At 48.6% G+C, this 20,734-nt stretch overlaps 1 protein-coding gene across 1 annotated transcript in view; it reads left to right on the forward strand.

Annotated features, from left to right (window-relative positions):
- MTMR8 (myotubularin related protein 8) overlaps positions 1-20,734 on the forward strand; it is a gene marked incomplete at its 3' end in the record, with an annotated part of 59,777 nt that overhangs the window by 21,758 nt on the left and 17,285 nt on the right. Inside the window, exons 2-3 of the mRNA XM_058814059.1 lie at positions 18,413-18,535; positions 19,418-19,580. Of these exons, the coding sequence (XP_058670042.1) occupies positions 18,413-18,535; positions 19,418-19,580 (286 nt within the window). The remainder of the gene's footprint in view (positions 1-18,412; positions 18,536-19,417; positions 19,581-20,734) is intronic.

A 20,734-nucleotide genomic window follows, 5' to 3' on the forward strand; every position in this document is an offset into this window, starting at 1 on the left:
GATGAGGATCTGACTCCATGTTTCAGAAGGCTGATTTATTATTTTGTCATATATATTATATTAAAACTATACTAAAAGAATAGAAGAAAGGAAATCATCAGAAGGCTGGCTAAGAAGAAAAAAAGAAAGAATGATAACAAAGGTTTGTGGCTCAGCTCTCTGTCCGAGCCAGCTGACTGTGATTGGCCATTAATTAGAAAACACCCACATGAGCCAATCACAGATGCACTGTTGCATTCCACAGCAGCAGATAACCATTGTTTACATTTTGTTCCTGAGGCCTCTCAGCTTCTCAGGAGGAAAAATCCTAAAGAAAGGCTTTTTATAAAATGTGTCTGTGACACGGGAGCACAGCTGGCAGTGCCCAGGGCTGGAGGCCCTTACCTGGCACAGGTGTCTCTAGCATGGGCAGTGCCCCAGCCCAGCCGTGGCAGAGCTCCCTGCCCAGGCACAGCCCAGGGCCAGCAGCAGCGCCAGGGCACAGCCATGGGGGCCACCGCCGGCTGCCCTTTGGATTTTCCCGGTGATTTTGGGAGCCAAAGCTCAGGGACAGGAGGTTTTATGCCCTGCCCTGGGACCTGCCCCAATCCCCTCTTTGCAACAACAAAAAAGGAGCCGCTGATTGAAACCCACTCGCAGCTCCTCCCGCTCCACGTTCCTCATTTCCCTCCTGCATTCCCACTCCCAGTCCTGCTGGAAGTGGCACTGAACTGGTTGGACTTTTGTTCTCTGGTTTCTGTGGTTGAAATGGCTCCCGAGGTATTAAAAAATCTCTTTTTCCCAGCCCCGCGACTGAAGAAGAAATCGAGATTCCTCAGCTCTGTTTTCAAGGTTGTTTGTTCTCTCTTATCTGTTTCATTCTTTCTCTGACCCTCTGAGCTCTGTCCAGCAGGTCGGGTTGTGGCACAGCCCCTGCCCTTGGGGTGGTGTTGGCTTTTTATACTAAGAACTACCTGTACTTTATTTACAATAATTTTCCAATACCTACCACCTATGTTAGACAGTCTGTCTCTACTCTAAACCAATCCAAAAGTGTCACCATCACAGCAGGAGATGGAGGCCAAGAAGAAGGATAAGAAGGACAGGACACACTCAGATTCCTCCATCTTGCCTCTCTAGAAATCAAATTTCTAGAGCAGGAATAAAACACAGGGATGGATAATCAGCTCCTGGTGGGCTCTGAGGTGTAACTGATTCAAACTGACTCAAGGTGATTTTTACCTGGTTAACATGGATAATCTATGGCATAAATATAAGGATTTTCATCTGAAAAGGCAGGAAAAAATAATCTTGAAAACTTTAAGTTGGTTTGGTTTCTGTCTCTATATTTGAAGAACTGGAGGCTGAAAGTCTGAAAAGGTCTTTGACATTTCTGCTTTGTCCACACAAGGTGCAATCCGTGAGTTAAACTCTGTGGGTCAGGGAATAAAATGTCTGGTTTAAGATCTCCAGAAGTTTCATCTACACAGGAAAACCTGAAAATATTCCAAAGACCCCCTGGCAGCACAGGAATGGTGGTGACCTATGGGAATAAATCACACAGACTCCATTTTCTCCATGGTGGAAAAGCCCCTTCTTTATCCACACAATTCCTTTTTATCCACTTCTACAGACCTCCAGCTGGTCAGGAGCTTTCTTGCCAATCACTTTATTGGTTATTAACACGTTGTAATTCTGTATTGATTGGTCACTCCAACCCTGGGGTGGATGTGCAGGAAAAGTTGTTAGTGAGAGACAGTTTTCATTTCTCTATGTCACGGTGTAAAACCACTTTGTACAGGTGTAAGTTGTTTTTTACCCAGGAACAGATTGTTATGCTAACAAACTGCTCACACCAGGATTGCTTCCACATGGGAGCTCACAAAGTGCCAGCTTCAGAATGCCAGCCATCGATTTTATAAGGCTTTTCTTTATAATTTCTCTACCTTTCTACACCAGTGACCTTTTCAGCTCTGAACTAAAATTAAACCCAAAATTGGGTCTTTCAGAGCCCTCTGCCATGTCCAAGTGCTGCTGGATTCCCAGGGCCCATGTCTGGAGGCCTCCTTGAAGACCTCAAACATTGAATGTACACAAAAGCTGGGCCCACAGGAATGGAATTTTTTTAGGAGTGTTGCTATTGATTGTTAAGGGAAGCTGTCCAGTGATGTCAACTTTTAAAAAGATTTGCACCAAATTATCTCCTTTCTGATGGCTTTTGTTTTAATATTTGAAAACAGCTTGTGCATTTCTGGTTTATTAACTGTGCTGTAGGTTCAACTGAGTGGTAATTTAACCTGCTTAAGACATCAATTGCTCATCACCTCTTGTGCATCATTTTTAATTGGCTTTTTGGCAGATCCTTGGATTCAGGGATGTTCAATGTTTGGAAGCAGGGACACTTTGGGATGTGCCTTTGCCCTGCTCTAAGGTTGGCTGCCCGTGTGGGACTAATCCTGCAAATCCCTGGGAAGGATTCAGGAAATCCTGAAGCGTTTCCAGGCAGCCAGGGGTGAGAGATGAGCTACCAAATCACTGAGGTGATGCTGCAAGTCCAAAGCTCCTTTTGCCTTCAGGTAAATCCTGGTTCATTCCCACATTCTCTCAGGCCAGACCAAAGCCCAGCTTTCATTATTTGTTGCTGTGGGAAAAGCAGCCTCAGCCAGGCTCCTCCAAGTGCTCAGAAGAAAATGGACCTCGGTGAAGATAACTGGATGCAATTATTTCCTCCCATTTTCCAGGTTAAAGGAGTTCAAAGCCTCCTGCCAAGGCAGAAATTCAAATGCAGGAGATTCTTGGAGGTGAATTCCATTAACACTTCTTGCCTGCCCTGGCTGATCACCTCTCTCTGCATGCACAACAATGTGGATTATTTTCCCTCCAAGGGATTACCCTGCCTCATTTTGCAGGGATAAAATCCTGGAAACTGAATGGAGAGTTCCTGTTCAGGGTCAGAGTGTGTTTGGGTAGCTTTGTGAGAGGTTTCTCTGTGTGCTTCAGGGAGCATTTTTTCCTCATTTCAAAATATTTCACCTTTATTTTGCCATGGACTGTTGTGTGCTGAAATGTCCATCAAACCACTGAAGGGGCAGATGTATAATTGTATAATATCACACAGAATTGTGTATAAAATCACGTATTCTTACATGACTTGGGGCTCCCTCCAGGTTCTGCCAGGATCAAAAGGGCTGCATGGATATAGGGATGATGGTTGTGAACTACCAGGTGAAACCAGGAAGAATTTTCCCAATTTTCCCCCCAATTCCTGCTGTTCTGTCACTCTCAGCTTTCTTAGCTTGCAGCTGCCAGGGTGGAATTTTGCAAGCTTGTCCCCTGCCAGCTTTGGGGAGGTTTTAAACCAAATCCAGCCTGATTTGCGTGAGAAGACAGTGATGGTTTCATAATTAACAGCAACCTTGGTACCTTTGCCAGTACTCCTGCAGCCAAAACAGCTGGAGCTTGGCATTTACACGTTGCCATGGAAATAGCCCTTGGAGAGAAGCCTTTTTTCCATGTGAGGCTTGTTTCTCTTATTTAGGGAAATGCTCATTCCCCTCCTGTCAATTTGATGTAGGCAGGAAGGTGATTAAAAATTCCTGTTATTCTCCAGGCACAAACTGGAAACTTCCTGATGTGCAGCTGCTCTGCCTTCCCTGCAGAAGCAGGGAATGGAATCAGGATTTTCCAGGGAATTATTGAGTGGAGAGAGGCTCAAAGGTGGAGAATCAGACCTGGCTGAGCAGGGAAACAAATGAGCTGGAGGTGGGAGCTCATCCTCAGCAAAGAGAGGGGACAGAGGTGGCTCAAATCCATGGATTTAACCCCTCTGGGTGTTCCTGTGCTCACATCCATGGATTTAACCTTTCCAGGGGTTCCTGTGCTCAATTCCATGGATTTAACCCCATTAGATGTTCCTGTGTCCAAATCCATGGATTTAACCCCATCAGATGTTCCTGTGCCCAGATCCATGGATTTGACCCCTCTGGGTGTTCCTGTGATCAAATCCATGGATTTAACCCTATCAGATGTTCCTGTGTTCAGATCCATGGATTTAACCCCATTAGATGTTCCTGTGTCCAAATCCATGGATTTAACCCTTCCAGATGTTCCTGTGCTCACATCCTTTGATTTAACCTTATCAGATGTTTCTGTGCTCACATCCATTGATTTAACCTTATCAGATGTTTCTGTGCTCACATCCATGGATTTAACCCCTCTGGATGTTCCTGTGCCCAAACCCATGGATTTGACCCCTCTGGGTGTTGCTGTGCTCACATTCATGGATTTGACCCCTCTGGGTGTTCCTGTGCCCAAACCCATGGATTTAACCCCATTAGATGTTCCCGTGCTCAGATCCATGGATTTTACCCCTCTGGGTGTTCCTGTGAAAATTGAATCATTGCTCAGACAAAATAAGCCTGATTTTCCAGAGCAGAGTCCTGGTGGCTTCTTTGGGAGGCAGCAGGAGCTGCTGGAACTCTGTGCAAGAACCAGGTGAGCTCTGTCTGTGCTGGAAATTAACTAATCTTTAATGAATTGTTTTAATTAATGGTAAGCCATGCCCACTTTTAGCAAGCATCAGTTCATTTTTTTCACAGCCTTTTGTTGTTACATTGATCATTAAATCACCAAAACTTTTAATCTGCTAAATGTAACACTGATGAGCTTCAATAAGCAGGGCCAAAGGGGGGTGAAGGTTGGACATCTGGGATCTTTAATTTATGACCCTCCAAGGATGTTTGAATAACCAGAAGATACAAGAAATTAAGGCCTGGAAAGTTGGAAATTCCTTGTCTGAGCTAAAAATGACAGAAGGACTAAAGAATGTGGCCCACCCTAGCTTGAAGAGAGAAAAAAAATCAATAACCAACAAAGGGTTAGTTATTAATAATACTGATTAATGAAGAGAATTATGTGACTTAGAACCAATGAACATTCATTTCTTTGTTAGAAATGTAGAAATAAATAAAAAAGTTTTGCATCAGGGTCTCTGAGGAGGCTGGGACTTTGTCAGCCACACACAAATCCTAGCCAAGAATAAAGTAATGCCTGACTTGCAGTCAATAAAAAAGAGACTAGAAAGTTAGGGAAGCTCATCTTTTCCTGTGTTTTCAGAGGATTTTGGTAACATCCATGGAAAGCTCTGGCCCAGGTGGTGCTGAACATTGCAGGTGGAACCAAAAATCAAACCCAGGAAGAGCTGAACCAAATCTCTGCTGCCTCAACATCTTTGGATCTTAAACAGGGCTGCAGATTTCTCAGGTTAGGCAGCTGTAAGTTTCCTTTTCTGAGATGCAGCTCCTCCAGAACTGAAAGGATTAGAAGCCTGAAATGCTGCAAATCTCCCAGGAAAACCTGCTCTTAAAATCTCCAGCTCTGAACTGGCCAAGTTGTTTTGCGGAGATAATCAAAACTCTACCATTTTTGTGAAAGTTGTAAAGCTGGTATGTTTATTACAGCACTGGACACATGTGGGAATTGTTCTTTTAAAATGACATGTGTACTTCTGGGAACTTTTTTAATCTTTTCCTCAGATACATATGCATACAGTTTCACAATAGGTTCATACATGTTTATTTTTACGAATTTCTTGTAACATTTGCTGCTAGTTTTTCTTTATCAGAAAGAATTCTTAGGTTAGGTTGATTTGCTCTTATAGCAGTTTCTCTGTCTCTATCACTTTGTGTCTTCTTTATCTCTGTCTTTCATTGAAGCAGTTTCTTTTGAGCTTAGGCTTTGCAGTCAGGCTACACAGACTTAAAGATGTACATTTTACTTAAAGTAATTTTTACTTAAAAATTTATTTCTATTCTGGAGAATTTTTACTCTGTCTTAGAGTCTCTGACCCCTGGGCTCTGATGATTTTCTGCTGAATTTTCCTGCAGCAGGATTGCTGAGCTGAGAGTTGAACACTGCTGCCACAGCTTGGCTTTGCAGCTCTGAGGGGACCCTGACAGCTCCAGCTGTGCTCTCTGCACCACTGGGGCTCTCCAGAGCACAGCTGGCAGGCTGGGGAAGAGCAAATTAATTTGTATTTCTGGCTGTGCATTCCCTGCCAGACAGGAGAGCTGGGCAAGGTGCTGGAAAATAACCCAGGAATGATTTCCTGAGGAGCTCGTGATGGAGCAGAGGGGCTGGGGATGAGCTCAGGGTGAGATGCAGCTGCCAGCACAGCAGAGATGCTCTGGAGGAGGAGCTGGGCACCTTTTCTCAATTAGGGCAGTGGAAAGTGCACAAAAACCCAATTTCACTGAAGCTTTAACAAGCTGGAGGCTTTCTGTGGGCTGGCAGGGAACTGCAATGAGCAACCTCAGAGCAAAAGGTAAAGAGCAATCATGAAGGTTTTGGAAACTGGTTGAGGAAAAAGCTGTGGAGATGCTGGAAATAAAGAAAAGAAACTTATTGAGAGGAAAATGTCAGCAGGGAAGAGTCAGAGAGAGGTTGGAGCAGACAGAACTGGGTTATATTTATCAAGGTGATAACCATAACAATATGCTGGAAGTCTGGCAGGGCTGCTCCCAAGAACACTTGAAACACTGAAAATCAAGACAAGAAAATTACCAGCTAATTTCATGCAGGAACACATCCTTCACAGTTATGTTAAGAAAAGAAGATGGGATAATGGAGAAGCTTTGCTAAATGGCTTTTTTTTTTTTTTTAGACAAGGAATGAGGTGGTGCCCAAATGGAGATTTGGGAGCCCAGAGCTGCAGGACAGACACAGAGAATACACAAAGCAGCAAAGAGCAATTCTGAATAAAACACTCAGTGTGCAATGGCCTGTGGGGACGAAATCTTGAAACTGGGCTTGAGGAGGCTGCAGAGCCCTCCCTCCAGGCTGCTTGTCCTGAATTCTCCCAAAACAAAGTCTGGGCAAACCCTGGGAATGTGGATGTTGTTTCACACTCCAGCCCCATCACCCAGGCTGGAATAAAAGCAGGACTCAATGGGCTACAAAACCTGGGATAGCACAGGGATCAAATCTTTTCCTGGTGCCCCTCTCTCCTTTTCCCTCAAAGTTTCACCAGGGATGAATTTGGATCTGGAGATCTCAAATGTCCTGGCAAGATCTATGTGAACACAAAACAGTGAGCTCAGGAAGGAAAAGCAGCTGGGAAGTCCCTGAACCACAAACTGTGGCATGTCCAGTACAACTGAGCACCTGGAATTTAGGCGAAGGCAAATATTTAGGGCCAACAGTTCACCAGACTGTGCCCACAAATATTTAAAAAATTCAGAAAAGTTCCGTTCACTTGGTGTTTTTACTGTATTTTAATTTTTGCTCCATGGCCATTAAAATAAAATCTGATTGATTTTGAGTAGAAAAGGAAGGAAAATGGCCACATTTCATTGTATCCCTATGCCCAGGGAACAACAGAAAATGTTACAAAACTGAATTGTCCTTCCTGTCCTGTTAACCAAGAGGCTCAGAGCACTGGTATTTAAGGATACTCAATCAGAGCCAAACCTCAGCCTCTGAGCCTCTTTCAGCTTGATGATTACTACTATAAGTGATGTTTTAATTTTCATCTAAAGCCAAGAAAAGTGTTTTATTCTCCCCAGCTGGCTCAGAGATAAGGACTGAATGAATCCCCAAAGAAGAAGTCATTGAGCAGTTCTCATGTGTTTCTTTATTCCCCTGCTCAAAGCCCTCCACTGGTCTCTGATAAGAATGCAGAATAATCAGAAAGGGAGGAGAGGGTTTAAAATGTGGCTTTGAGGTCTCTGCCACGTTCAGGGCTGTGGCCTTTCTCTCTCCTGCCACCTAAGGGGTTAGCTCAGATCCCTGAATTGTGTCAGGGAACATTCCAGGAATTGAAGTGTTCCCTGATGGAATGCCCACTTTTAGCCAGCACCAGTTCAGTTTTTTTCACAGGCTCCTGTTGTTACATTGATCATTAAATCACCAAAACTTTAAATCTGCTAAAACTAACACGGATGAGCTTCAATAAGCAGAGCCAAAGGGAGGTGAAGATCTGGGATCTTTAATTTGTGACCCTCCTCTTTCACTGGGATTTGCCTCTGATTTCACCAGTGCAGGGAGGCTCTGCCATGCTCCCAGCAGAGATCAGCCCTTGCTGGTCCCAGGATCTTGCCAAGACCCACCACAATTCCAAGGGCTCCAGGACAGGTTCAGGCAGTGCCTTCAGTGCTAAAAGAAACTCCTCTCCAAGAGCCCAGCTCTGCCCTGCTGCCTGAGCAATGAAATGCTCCCTGAGAGCCCTCTGACACCAGAGGGTGCCAGGCACTGGGAAACACGGATTTCAGAGCTCCCAGCGCTCCTGAGCACGGGGGAATACACAGAGATGAGAAAATCGGCTTTTATTTTCAGCTCCCTTCCTGGAAGGGGAGGTGTTGAGCCTTGGCAGAGCTCAGGAGGGCTGGACACAAAGCCCCAGCACTGGCACCAAGGTTTTCCAGGGGAACAGCCAGGTCCAGCCCCATTCTCCATCTGGATCCACCCCCAGGTGTTCTCACCTCTCTGCATTCTAAACCACCACCAAGACCTTTGGAAGGCTTTCCCAGAACCACAGGGCTGGAAAAGCCCTCCCAGACCATGGAGTCTGTTCCCCCAGCACTGCCAAGCCCAGAACAAACCCCTTTGCTTTCCCCAAGTAAAGGGAAAATTGAAAGGGCAGTTCCTCACGTGAAATAAAACTTTTCAACTTGATAAATGATCAGCTGAAGGTTTGGCCTAAAATCTCTCATTTCTTTGACAGAGAAGATAAAAATAATTCGTTCTTCTCTGTTCATGTATTTTTACCTGTCCCAACAATGGCAAATTTACTCCTTTTTCTCCTACCAGCCCTCTAGAAAGATCAAGGTGAGAAACCACCAGGCTGGAGTTTGTTTGGCCTTGCCTGATACCAACCTGTGGGTGACAGGAATTTCAGCTGCAAACCCAGAAGTGAAATTCCCTCATTTTCAGATCCTGTTCCCATTGAAACATCCCCTGGCAGTGGCAAGGCTGAACATTTGAAATGAAGGGTGGTGTTTGGTCTGGAAATCTTTAATTCTAATCAAAGGGCTGAGCATGGAGAAATATCCATGGGGTGAGTCTGTCTGTGCTGGGATGGGGATTTATACATAATGGACCTGGAGCTCTGGGATGGGATTTAACTTCCCCATTTATTTTACAGAGCTCCCCTTTGGTGCTGTAACCAATCCCTGAGCTCTGCTGCAATGTCAGGCAGGAATCACCTGCAGCAGTGAGAGGCTGGGGGACAGGGACAGGGACAGGGACAGGGACAGGCAGGACTGCAGGACTAATGAGGCAGCCTTCATGTGCTGGGGGGAGGCAGATGTGATACAGGAATGAGCCTGAGTCTCATCTGGCTGGCATTTCCCAGCTGCACAAGTGTCACTGGAGTGAGTGGCACTGTCCCCATAGGAGGGTGATGCCAGGAAGGGCTGGTGATGCTGGCTCAGGCACTGGGAGCCCTGGCACTGGGTGAGTCTGCAGAGCCGTGTGGGCAGTCCCTGCCCTGCCCTGGCACAGAGAACCCTGAGCACGCTCTGGGACCACTCGTGGCATTCCTGGCACCCCCAGCAGCTGTGGCAAACCTGGGCTCTGCCAGCTGCTCCTTAACTCAGGAGCTGGAACTGAACTTAGAGAGGCACAGAATTGTTCAGGTTGGAAAAGCTCTCTGAGAACATCAAGTCCAACATCCCCCAGCACTGCCAGGTCCCCCAGTGCCACATCCACACAGCTTTTAAATCCTCCAGGGATGGGCACTCCAACACTGCCCAGGGCAGCCCTTTCCAGGAAGGAATTTCCCCCAGTGACCCATCTAACCCTGCCCTGTTGCAACCTGAGGGTGTTTCCCCTTGTGCTGTCACTTGTTACAGGGACAAAGGACTGACCCCACCTCATGCCCTCCCCAACAGCTCCAGCAGCCTCTGGAGATGTGGCTGCCCCAGGATCAGGGAGCTGGTGCTCTGTACACAGATTTCCTTGGCCATGGCACAGGAGAGTTGGTTCCAGAAAGAAAAATCCTCATAAAATCCTCATAAATAATAAAAAAATAAATAGCTTCAAACCAAGGGGATGTGGCAGAACATCCTCCCTGCCCCTCGGGGTGCTGTGCTCCTGCTCTGGGGGTGATGGATGGGGTTTGAGTCACACAGGGACTGACAGAAATCACTGCTTAGCATGAGCTCCCCAGCCAGGCTTTTTTTGTTTATTGACTCCCAAATTGCAATCAAATCTTGGTTCTTGGTGAAGCCACTGCTGTCCCAGCTGATGGCCTTGGAGAGGGGGTGGCAGCTCCCACTGGGGCACATTAAACTGGCTCTAGGACACACTGATGGATGGCTGGGCTGCCTGTTTAAGGCTTGATGTTCTTCTTCTCTGTCTTTAAAACTGCTCTGGTTTGAGTCTCACGGCCAAAAGCAATCAATATAACCCACAAATGTGCATGTTAGAAAAGAAAGGTGTAATAGGAGAGCACAAGGAGGGTGAGGAATTGTTCACACTCAAGGCAATAATGGGTTTCCTGAAGGGGATGTCAGCTTTAGGGCTGTGAGGCACAGAAGCACAGCTCATCTTGTGGCAACTTTCCTTCCTCCTGCATTTCCCAGCCTTTAATGGAGGTAATTATCATACTTCCATTAATTGACCCTGTCAGCAGTGAGCAGAGGTAGCATGGAAGTTCTGGGATGGTATTCCAGATGGGAAATGGAACCTAAGAAAGCACTCTGCCCCTCTGGAACAGGGCAGCTGACTCTGGAAAGATCAGGGAAACCCTTGGGATCAGGGGTGAGTGGGCTGATTAGGAGAAACACCCACGTTCAGTTTGCCTTCCCTTGAATCTGCCTTTGTACCTGTGGATAAAGCCACAAATTTCAGCAGAGTGTGTTTGGTTTTCCTGCCTAAGGACAAAGTCACCTCGCTGTCCTTTCTCACCCAGAGCCTGAGTCCTCCCCACGATGCTGGTGACACACCCTGCACTTGTCCCTCTGTCCCCCTGGTGCTCCCCTGCCCCTGGGCTGACTCAGCCCAGCCATGTGTACTGGCTGAGCACAATTTCACAATAAAATCATCGGTCACTTCTCAAAAAGGGGCACATTTACTCAGCCACTTGGAAGAAAAAAGGGAAATGCAGCCTATAATTCCTTTTATTTACAGTGAGAAATGAGGCATGAGTAAGATGATTAGAACTGTAATTAAACAAGAGAGTCAGACTCACAGATTGGCACAAGATGGAGAAGGAGGCACTTGGAGAGAACAGCATCCTGAATCCTCAAGTATTTTTCCCACTGCAAGCCCCAGGGACACCTCTCCTTAATTTGCTGTCTAACAAGAAGCTCTGCCCCAAAGCCCCTCTGTTTACCTAGGAATGAAAGCTGGGCCTGAGGAAAAGGTCGAGCCAATTTTCTCACTGAAATATCCTGCACACAGAGACATGCAGAGATCCTGAAATCTGAGCTTCATTACAAAGGGAAAAACAATTTCCTAAGGATGACAGGGGAAAAGCCCAGAGGAGACTCTGTCTGCAGCCAAGTAAAACTGGAGTCTGGCTCCAATCCTGAATTCTACCCCTCTCTGGCACTTGCCAAACACCAGCTCAGCTCTGCAGATGCCATGAACATCCTCACACCATGTTGCATTCCAGTGCCACGGCTGCTCTCCTTCCTGGATGATGCAGTTCTTGGCATGTTTTCCACAGCTCTCCCGAGCCCACATCCCAATTCCCTGGGATAGGTTTCGGTGTCCTGCTGGGAGACAGATAATCCACCCATTGTCACCAGGGATTGATGCCTCAGAACAACTCCATTGCATCAAAGAAAAGCAGTTAGGAATAAATTTGCCACTGCTAACAAGCTTGACTGGGTCAGAGCTTTGTGTGCTGGAACAAAGAGTTTAAGACCCTGGAACATGTTTGGATTGCAGAGGAAATTCCATTCAGTCTCGGGAATAAATCACTTGAGTTTGTAGATCAGGTCTTGCACTGGAGGAAGATCAGACCCTCACAGGGCACCTGCTCTGCTCTAGAGCTGGTTCAACAAGATCTGGGGTTTTTTGAGGTGTCAGTGGCTGACAGAAGGCACCAAATTCAGCACAGTGCCAAGGGGAAGACAGTAATTCCCAGCTCTGTCATTGGCTCATCCATCCATGCAGGGCTTAAATCCAGCTGGGAGCCCAGTGTGCAATGGGAGCTGGTACAGAAGAGTTCCAGGAGACAACTTTGGCACCTGGCAGCGGGGTGAGGAGAGCAGCTCTGTCCTGGGGGATCCAGGAGGGTGGAGAATGATGGGCTGTGCTGTGCAGCAGTGACAGACACGCTGCACTGCCTGAGATTTGTCTGGAGCTGTAAACACATCTGCTCTGGCCTTGCCCAGCCCTCCTCCCGCTCCCAGCCTGTGGATGCTCATGCCAGGGAGTTCTCAGGAAGCTGTCTCCTTGAGAAAGGCAGGCTGATGGCTGTTTGCTCAGCTTCAGAGCAAGGAGAATTTCTCTGAGTGTGTCTTGGGATGCTCAGGAGGCTGTTCCCACTCAGGAGGGCAAACCATGCCCCTGAATTATTAGACTGTTGAAAATAAGAAGTGCAGCTCAAATTGCAAGACAATAAACAAGAAGATTCTTGTAGAATAATTTTGAAACTGAGAATCATCACAACCTGCTCCTGGCTGCTCACTGGAACAGAGAAGGAAGTTCCTTGTGTGGGCTGTTTGTTCATACATCCAGTTCAGCCCCAAGAGTGACAGTGAAACTCTGTGTTCTTTACTTCCCTTCCTGGACTCTGCTGGAAGAGGACACAAGTGTCAGGTGATTCCATCACACCCACTAAGATGACATTTTAGCTTCTTTCCATTAAAGCCATCCAGCCACAGCAACTGTGAAGGGAAAAAAACCCCAACTCTACCTAACCTTTGCTTCCCTCAGAGCCCCTCAGTGATTTTCCATCTCGGCAAGTGATGCTTTAATTAATGCCATCTCCTGCCTGGGAGCAGGGTGGGGGCTGTCCCAGAGCCCCAGCACAGCGTGGGGAGCAGGTCATTAATCCAAGGCACAGCAACACAACCAGGGAGGCTAAAAATCCCCAGGACACCTGATTGCTCCACCTGATTGTAGGGAATTGAGGGGAGGAGAGGGATGGGCCCTGCATGCTGAGTGCCAAGGCTGCTGCAATCACAGCCCCTGCCTGCTGGAAAACCTCTGGAAGGAAGAGCAGGGCTGGGATTTGGTGTTACTGCAGCAGGAGCAGCTCAGAGGCAGCACCTGTGGGACTCCTTCAGCAGCACAAGGGATGAGCTGATTGTGTTCAGTCCAGCAGGTCCCTGGATATCCCATGGCATGGAAATACAACCCCAGAACCACTGCACTGCCCCAGAGTGGTGGCACTAACATCATCACTGTCCAGGGATGGCAGCAGGAAAAGGTGGAAGGAACAGCAGAGATTATTTTCCATGAGGTACTTTCAAAACCTTCAGTTGCACCATTTCAGGTCTGTCAGCATAGGCTGTAATTATAATCCCAGAATCCCAGACTGGTTTGGGCTGGGAGAGACCTCAAAGCTCATCCAGCCCCTCCTTGGCAGGGACACCTTCCCTATCCCAGTTTACACAGAGATGTGTAATTCCTACAAGGACCCTGACACCAGCTCAGGAGAGCAAAACTCACTTAAAAATCCCCTGGGGATAAGGAGAGTCCCAAGGGTTGAAGTCCACAGGAGCCCCTGCCCAGCTCTGCTTTGTTCCTCTCAGCAGCCTCACATTCCCTGGATTAAGCTCCTTGTGTGTTTCTCCTCTCTGGGAAGATACTTCACAACCTATTTGTGACAGTCAAAATTCTAAAACATAGGCAGGATCTGTTCTCCCTGAGACTCTTTTTGAGAGAGCTCTTTCTTGACTATCCCTCAAGTGAGGAAAACAAACTCCAAAGGCTGAATTCCTGCGGTGTTTCAGCTGCCCTTGGCACCCTCTGCACATTCCTTGGGCTCTCTGCCTCCCAAATTATAGCACCCAGTGTTTGGGCAGGTGCTGGGGGTGGAATTGTATCTAAACTCATCCTCTCAGGGTATTTTTGGCAGCATTCTCTTGATGACACTTGTACACAAGGCTTTGCAACAGCCCCTCTGCCACTCAGTGGGGGTGTCTGGTAATGCCCCCTCCCACCTTCTCGCAGTAAAAATAGCACAAGAAGTTGTTCTTTTCTCAAACATCTCCCCCCAGAATGTCATTTTCATCTGCATCACACAAGATTTCGCTGTTTTGTTGATAGGGATTTATTGTGTTAGATTTTATCTGCCTGTTAAACACTTCCTAAGTGGGGAGTGAGTAATAAAAATGAAATTACAGGAATTGCTTGGTGGGGAACAGACCAGACCTACAATTTAGCTTGCTTGTTCCTGTAAACTGAGGAACTTCAAACTGATCTGCAAATTGCAAAATAAATTTAGAAAATCACTTTTCTAAATTTTCACAGCACAAAGCCTGTCCAGCAGGGTGAGAGTGAATTGCAGAATCAATGCCAATGTAGGGAACTCAGAGCAAGACCAAAAGAGTTACAGATTCCTGTAGCACAGGGGAAATTCTGGAATAAATGTGACTTCAAATGACATTAAAAAATGGGTATCCTGAAGATGCTGTGGGCAGTACTCAGCAGTTCAGTCAAGGATGGGACATTGCCGTGGTGGCCTTGGACAGGACATGTCCAGCATTGTGCCAGTCTTCCTTTCCCTTTCCCTTTCCCTTTCCCTTTCCCTTTCCCTTTCCCTTTCCTTCCCTTCCCATCCCATCCCAAACCTTCCCAAACCTTCCCAAAATTTCCCCCTGGAGGAGAGGTAGAATTGCCCCTTTAAGTCCAATTCATCTCTGATCTGGGTGAGTTTTTATGCATTCAGCTTCTTCAGATGTACCCAAAGTGCATTTTCTAAGCTTCACACCGTGGCCTAGTTCTCTGTTTATTTTCTTCTGATATCTTTGCCTCATCTTCTCAGGCTCCATAAATGCAGATTTCAGACAGAAGATGGGCACAACCCATCTGTGACTTGGGAAAAGCTCTCTGGAAGAAGTCAGCTCTCCTTATTCCCTGAGATTCCCACTCAAACTGATCCCCGTGGCACAAGTTTGGGGAGAAGCTGTGAGGGTGGCAGTGCCTGGCTGAGCAATGCAGCTGTTCCTTCAGCTCTCCTCATCTCCACATCCTTAATTCTTCCCTCATTTTTTATTTTTGTCTTGTTTTTGCACTTTGCTTAGGGAAGAGGAGGAAGCTGCATTGCTATTCCACAGGTACATTTTGTGCAGTGCTGCAAAGTCCCCTAAGTGATGCCCACCCCGTTTATTATTAACTTTAAAAACCACGCTCATCCTTCTGCAAACCCCAGGAGAAGCTACCGGGAGGAAAAACGACTTTGGATCACGTGGAGCACAAACACAAAGCCTTAATTAACGAGCGCTGCCCCCACTAATTGCAGAGGAGGAGTCTGTGCTGCTCCGCACCGAGAATGACAGGGAATTACAGCCCGTGTGTTTCTTCTTGCCTTGATCTCAGGCTGTGTGGGTTTGTACGAGCGGTAGAAATTATACAGTATGGAATAACACCCATGGAAGGTGTCCCAGCCCATGGCAGGGATTGGAACTGGATGAGCTTTAATGTCCCTTCCAACCCAAACCAGTCTGGGATTCTGATTTTGCTGTAATTAAAAGCTGTCAATTCTCATGCTCGATACAAGATCACCAATAATTAAAACCTGTAAATTTTCAGGTTCGCTACAAAGTCACTAACATTTAAAACCAGTACATTCTGAGGCTCCTGAAGGGAATTTTTCGGCAATTCAAGGTTTGGCTTGGAACAAACGCCTGGGAGCTGCTGCCCTCGGGGCTGTGAGACACCAGCAGTGAACAGCAATTCCAGCAGTTCCTCGGGCTGGGCACCCACGGGACACAGCGCCGTGCTTGGAATTTCAAACACACGGCAAACAGGACCAACAGGTGTCACTGGCTGTGGGAAGTGTGACAAGTGTTAAAGTGACAAATGTGCCTCCAACCCCTTTCTCCAGGGGAGGAAGCTGTCAGCCTGCTGCTCACCCAGACGGCACAGCTGATGGCCGCGTGCTTTGAGGGGGGGAAAAAGGTGTTTTTTCCTGAAATATTCCCTGAGAGCTGCGCGATCGCCGGTGCTGGGAGGGGAAAAGACACGGGGAGAGAGTGGGACTGCAGCAGGATGGAGGGGAGGATGAGGAGGGTCCCGGGGGCTCCGGGCACATCCCGAGTTCCAGGCATATCCCGGGGGCTCTGGGCACAGCTCGGGAGTTCCAGACACATCCCGGGGGCTCCGGGGAAATTCTGGGAGTTCCGGACACATGCCGAGGGCTCCGGGCACATGCCGGGAGTTCCAGGCACATCCTGGGGACTCTGGGCACAGCCCGGGAGTTCCAGGGACATCCCGGGGGCTCCGGGCACATCCTGGGAGTTCCGGGCACAATCCTGAGGGCTCCGGGCACGTCCCGGGAGCTCCGGGCACATCCCGGGAATTCCAAGCACATCCCGAGGGCTCCGGGCACAGCTCGGGAGCTCCAGGCATATCGTGGGGGATCTGGGCACATCGTAAGAGCTCTGGGCATATCCTGGGTTCCAGGCACATCCCGGGCTCCGGGCACATCCTAAGGGCTCCGGCCGCGTCCCGAGGACTCGGGGCAGCAGGTCGGGGCGCATCCCGTGCTCTCTGGGCCCACTCCCCGCTCTCCAGGTCCATCCCCCGCTCCCCGAGCCCATTCCCCGCTCCCCAAGCACGCCGCGGCGGCCCCGGGCGGGCTCTGCCCTCAGCGCTGCCCTCAGCCGCGATGGCGGCGCTGGCGCGCGGCTCTCGCGAGGCGGGCGGGGCCGGGCGGGGCGGGGCGCGCGCGCCCTGATGGCGGCGGGGCGGCCCCTCACGGCGGGGCCGGGCGGCCATGGAGCACATCAGCACCCCCAAGGTAACCCCGCCGCCCTCCGCCCGCGGCCCCGGCCCGCTCCCCGCCGCCGCTGCCTCCGCTCCCTTCATCCCCCCGCCGCGGAACGGCCCTCGGGGCTGCGGGTGGGGGGGCACAGCCGCGGTCCCCCGTGTTGGTGGCTCCGGCGCTCTGTGGGGAGGGGGTTGCAGTGCTGGGCAGAGCCCCCCTTTGGTTGCGGTGGTTTGGGGGTGATTCGGGAATGTTTCCTTTCTGTCAAAGCGCGGAGATTCCTCCCAGTCCCAAGGAGGGAACCAAAGGGTGCTTTTCTTTTTTTTTTTTTTTTTCCTTCCATTGAATTAAGTCAAACATGAGCTCCGGGAATGCTGTGCTAAAAGGAATTGCATTTATTCAAGCAGCAGTTAATAATTTAATTTTCTCCTTCACTGCAATTAAGGTTATTGTTACTCGTTTTATTCTGTAGGACGTTAGTTTGGGGATGCTCCTCACCCCCTGCTCTGAGGTGCTCTGCTGGTGCTGCATGTCTGTACTGCCCTGAAAAGGGCAATATTGTATTTGATAGTTATATCTGCTGAAAAATAAACCTTCTAATAGGACACCGAGCCCAGGCCTCAGCTCTCCAATTTATTTGCTGAGATTTTCCATTTGCACTTGAGACATATGGAAGCTTGCACATTCAATACCCAGAACTGAGCTATCATTTACTACTAAAACATTTGTTTTCATTGTCCATCCAATTATTTTTTCCTATTATTTCTGCTTAATGGCGAAAGAAAAATTCCATCTACGTTCATTAGGCGGCAAATAGGCCAGGAGAAAATCAATCCAGTGCTGTAACATATTTTATTATGTCTGTGCCGAGTTCTTTAAAGCTGTTTTTTATTAATTAGCTTGGTGTGGTTTATGAAATACACTTGGAGGCCAGGAAGTGAGTTACAAGAAGTAGCTACTAACAGGGAACGAGCAGTGGGAAGTCAGACTGGAGAGGGCTGTTCCTTTCAGAGCAACATGTTGATCACCCTGAGCACAGGCAAGTCTTCCCTTTGCAGTTCTTTGGCTTGTTATTTCTGCAGCCTCACGCAGTAACAAACTGGGATCATCTTGGCTACAAATCCAGTAATCTTGTTAGGGTTTGCTGGTGTTGAACCACGGCTGTTTGCTTAACCTTCATGGCTTTAATTCATGGAGAAATAATTTGAGTTTATGGTGCAAGGCTGGCTTGGTGTTGCAGGGGGGACTTAAGACCTTGTGTTTTTCTGTCTTGCTTCATGAGCTGTGTATTAGAAGTTGAAAGAATGGAGCTCAATGGGTGTTCAGGCAGTGCTTCCATCAGAGCTGGACTTGGAGGAATTTCCCCTTGGAAGGGGCTGCCAGAGAGGTTTGGAGTCCCAGTCCCTGGGGTGTCTGAGGAAAAAGTGGATGTGTGCTGGGTGACAAGGTGGGAATTGGGCACAGGCTGAGCTCCATGATCCCAGAGGGCTTTTCCAGCCTCAGCAGTCCTGGATTCTGTGTTGTTGTCACGCTGTGCTCCTGCTGCAGGTGGAAAACGTGAAGCTGCTGGATCGCTACGCCAGCAGGAAGGCAGCGAGCGGGACCCTGTACCTGACAGCCACACACCTCATCTACGTGGATACCTCTGCTGAAGTCAGGAAGGAAACATGGGTATGCTGGCCTGCAAACACACCTGGGAAAGCTGCTTCAGGTCACAGGGTGGATTGGTGGGGAGAGAATTGAAGGATTGTCCCTTTTCCCCCCTGCAGGGACACCTCCCACCATCCCAGGCTGCTCCAAGCCCCAACGTCCAGCCTGGCCTTGGAACTTCCAGGGATCCAGGGGCAGCCCCAGCTGCTCTGGGCACCTCCCCACCCTCCCGGGGAACAGTTCCTAATTCCCAACATCCCATCCATCCCTGCCCCCTGGCAGTGGCAGCCATTCCCCTTTGTCCTGGAATTTAATGCGCTCATTTCCAGAATGAGCAAGTTTGGGAATTCCAGAGCCATAGCGGTCTTTTAGAGCATTTTGATCCCAAATGCTTCCCAGAACAGCTGGTTTGGAAGGAAATGAGCACAATGGTGACGTGACTTGATAAAGTTCACTTAAGGAATTAGTGTCAGTTCAAGGAATGTAGAAAACTTCTGTAATTTCCTGTTTAAAACACAATATACAAGACCACTAAACGTGAATTTACAGCTTTTAGAAGTGCAGACTTAGCCTGAAATGAGCCTGTTTTGTTAATTCTGAGGTGAAATGGGAATGACAGAATGTATTTCAAGTGGAAGTGAAAGCAAAGCAAAGTGCATCAGGTAAACTGAGCTGCACATCTGTCTCTGAAAGCAATTTATGTAACTCTGTGGTTTTTCAGTCCTGCTTTAGTTCCCTGGGTTTTGGGTGCAGTTTAGGTTTGATGTCACAAATAAACCCATTTCCTGCTGCTCCTTAGCTGCAGGAAGCACAAACAGCTGATTGTATTGCAGAGGTTTTCTATCTGCTTGCACTGCTCACAGCTTTATCAGTGACAAATGATGTTTATTCCCTTTTCTGCAGATCCTGCACCACCACATCTCCAGCGTGGAGAAGCTGCCCCTGACCACGGCTGGGTACCCCCTGCTCATCCACTGCAAGAACTTCCACGTGGCTCACTTTGTCATTGGGCAGGAGAGGGACTGCCACGACGTGTTCACCTCCCTGCTCAAGCTCTCCCAGCCAGGTGCAGGGCTTGGGAGCTTGGGAATGTGTGCTGGGAATGTCTGCAATGCTCCAAGCTGAGCCCTGGGAAAGCTCTGCTGCTTTGGGAGGGAGGAGTGGGGTCAGAATCGGCATCCAGGGACAGTGGCAGGGCTCAGGGGCTGAGCTCTGTGGAGCAGACATTGCTTCCAAACCAAACACAGTCTTGGGAGCCAAGGAGGATGGAGAGAGATTGTTTACAGGAGCCTGGAGTGACAGGACAAGGGGGGATGGATTCACACTGACACAGCAGGGTTGGCTGGGGGGTTGGGCAGGAATCCTTCCCTCTGGGGGTGGGCAGGCCCTGGCACAGGTGCCCTGAGCAGCTGGGGCTGCCCCTGGATCCCTGGCAGTGCCCAAGGCCAGGCTGGACATTGGGGCTTGGACAGCCTGGGACAGTGGAAGGTGTCCCTGCAGGGGTGGCACTGGATGGGCTGTTGCAACTCTGTGATTTTGTCACTCTCTGGCAGTGGGAGTGATGTGGTCTCCCATGAGGAACTTCTGGAGAACTGTGCAAAGTTCATATCCCTGACCTGGGCACTGCCAGTCCCTTGTGTCACCCAGCTGTTGGCTGTGTGCAGTTCTGCCCTTTGCAGCTGATCCAGGCATTCACAGAATTCCCAAATCCCACAGTTTGGCATCTTGGCTGTGTTTCAGCAGTGTGGTTAGGCTGCTCTGCAGTGTTTGCTCAGAAAAGCCTCTGCTTCACCCTGCCCTGACTTGGAGTCACTCTTGCAGTGTGACCCAGACACCCTCAAACCCCTGTGCTCTCTTCTGGATCCAGCTTTTTATTCCAGCATGGATGAATCTTCAGGCTTTTCTTGCAGGACAGCATTCCACTGAGCTCCTACCTGGCTTCTGCCTCTGGCACCCTCTGCTTTTGGGATGCTGGAACCCATTTTGGAGTTGTGTTATTACAAGGATGTCATTTGTAGTTGCAATTTGTGATGGTGTCACCAGGCTGAGGGAGGGGAATTAATGGCACCAGGGCTGGGCTGAATATCCTGTAGGAGAAATGGGCTTTGCCCAGTTTAGATGTTCTTTAATTTGATATTAAGGGTTGTGTCTACTCCCAGCACCACCCTTGTGCTCTTTGGAGTTATTTTAGTTCTGAAGTTCTGCCTCTGATGCTGTAGC

This window comes from Ammospiza caudacuta, chromosome 14 (genome assembly GCF_027887145.1).
Source record: "Ammospiza caudacuta isolate bAmmCau1 chromosome 14, bAmmCau1.pri, whole genome shotgun sequence".
NCBI lineage: Eukaryota > Metazoa > Chordata > Aves > Passeriformes > Passerellidae > Ammospiza > Ammospiza caudacuta.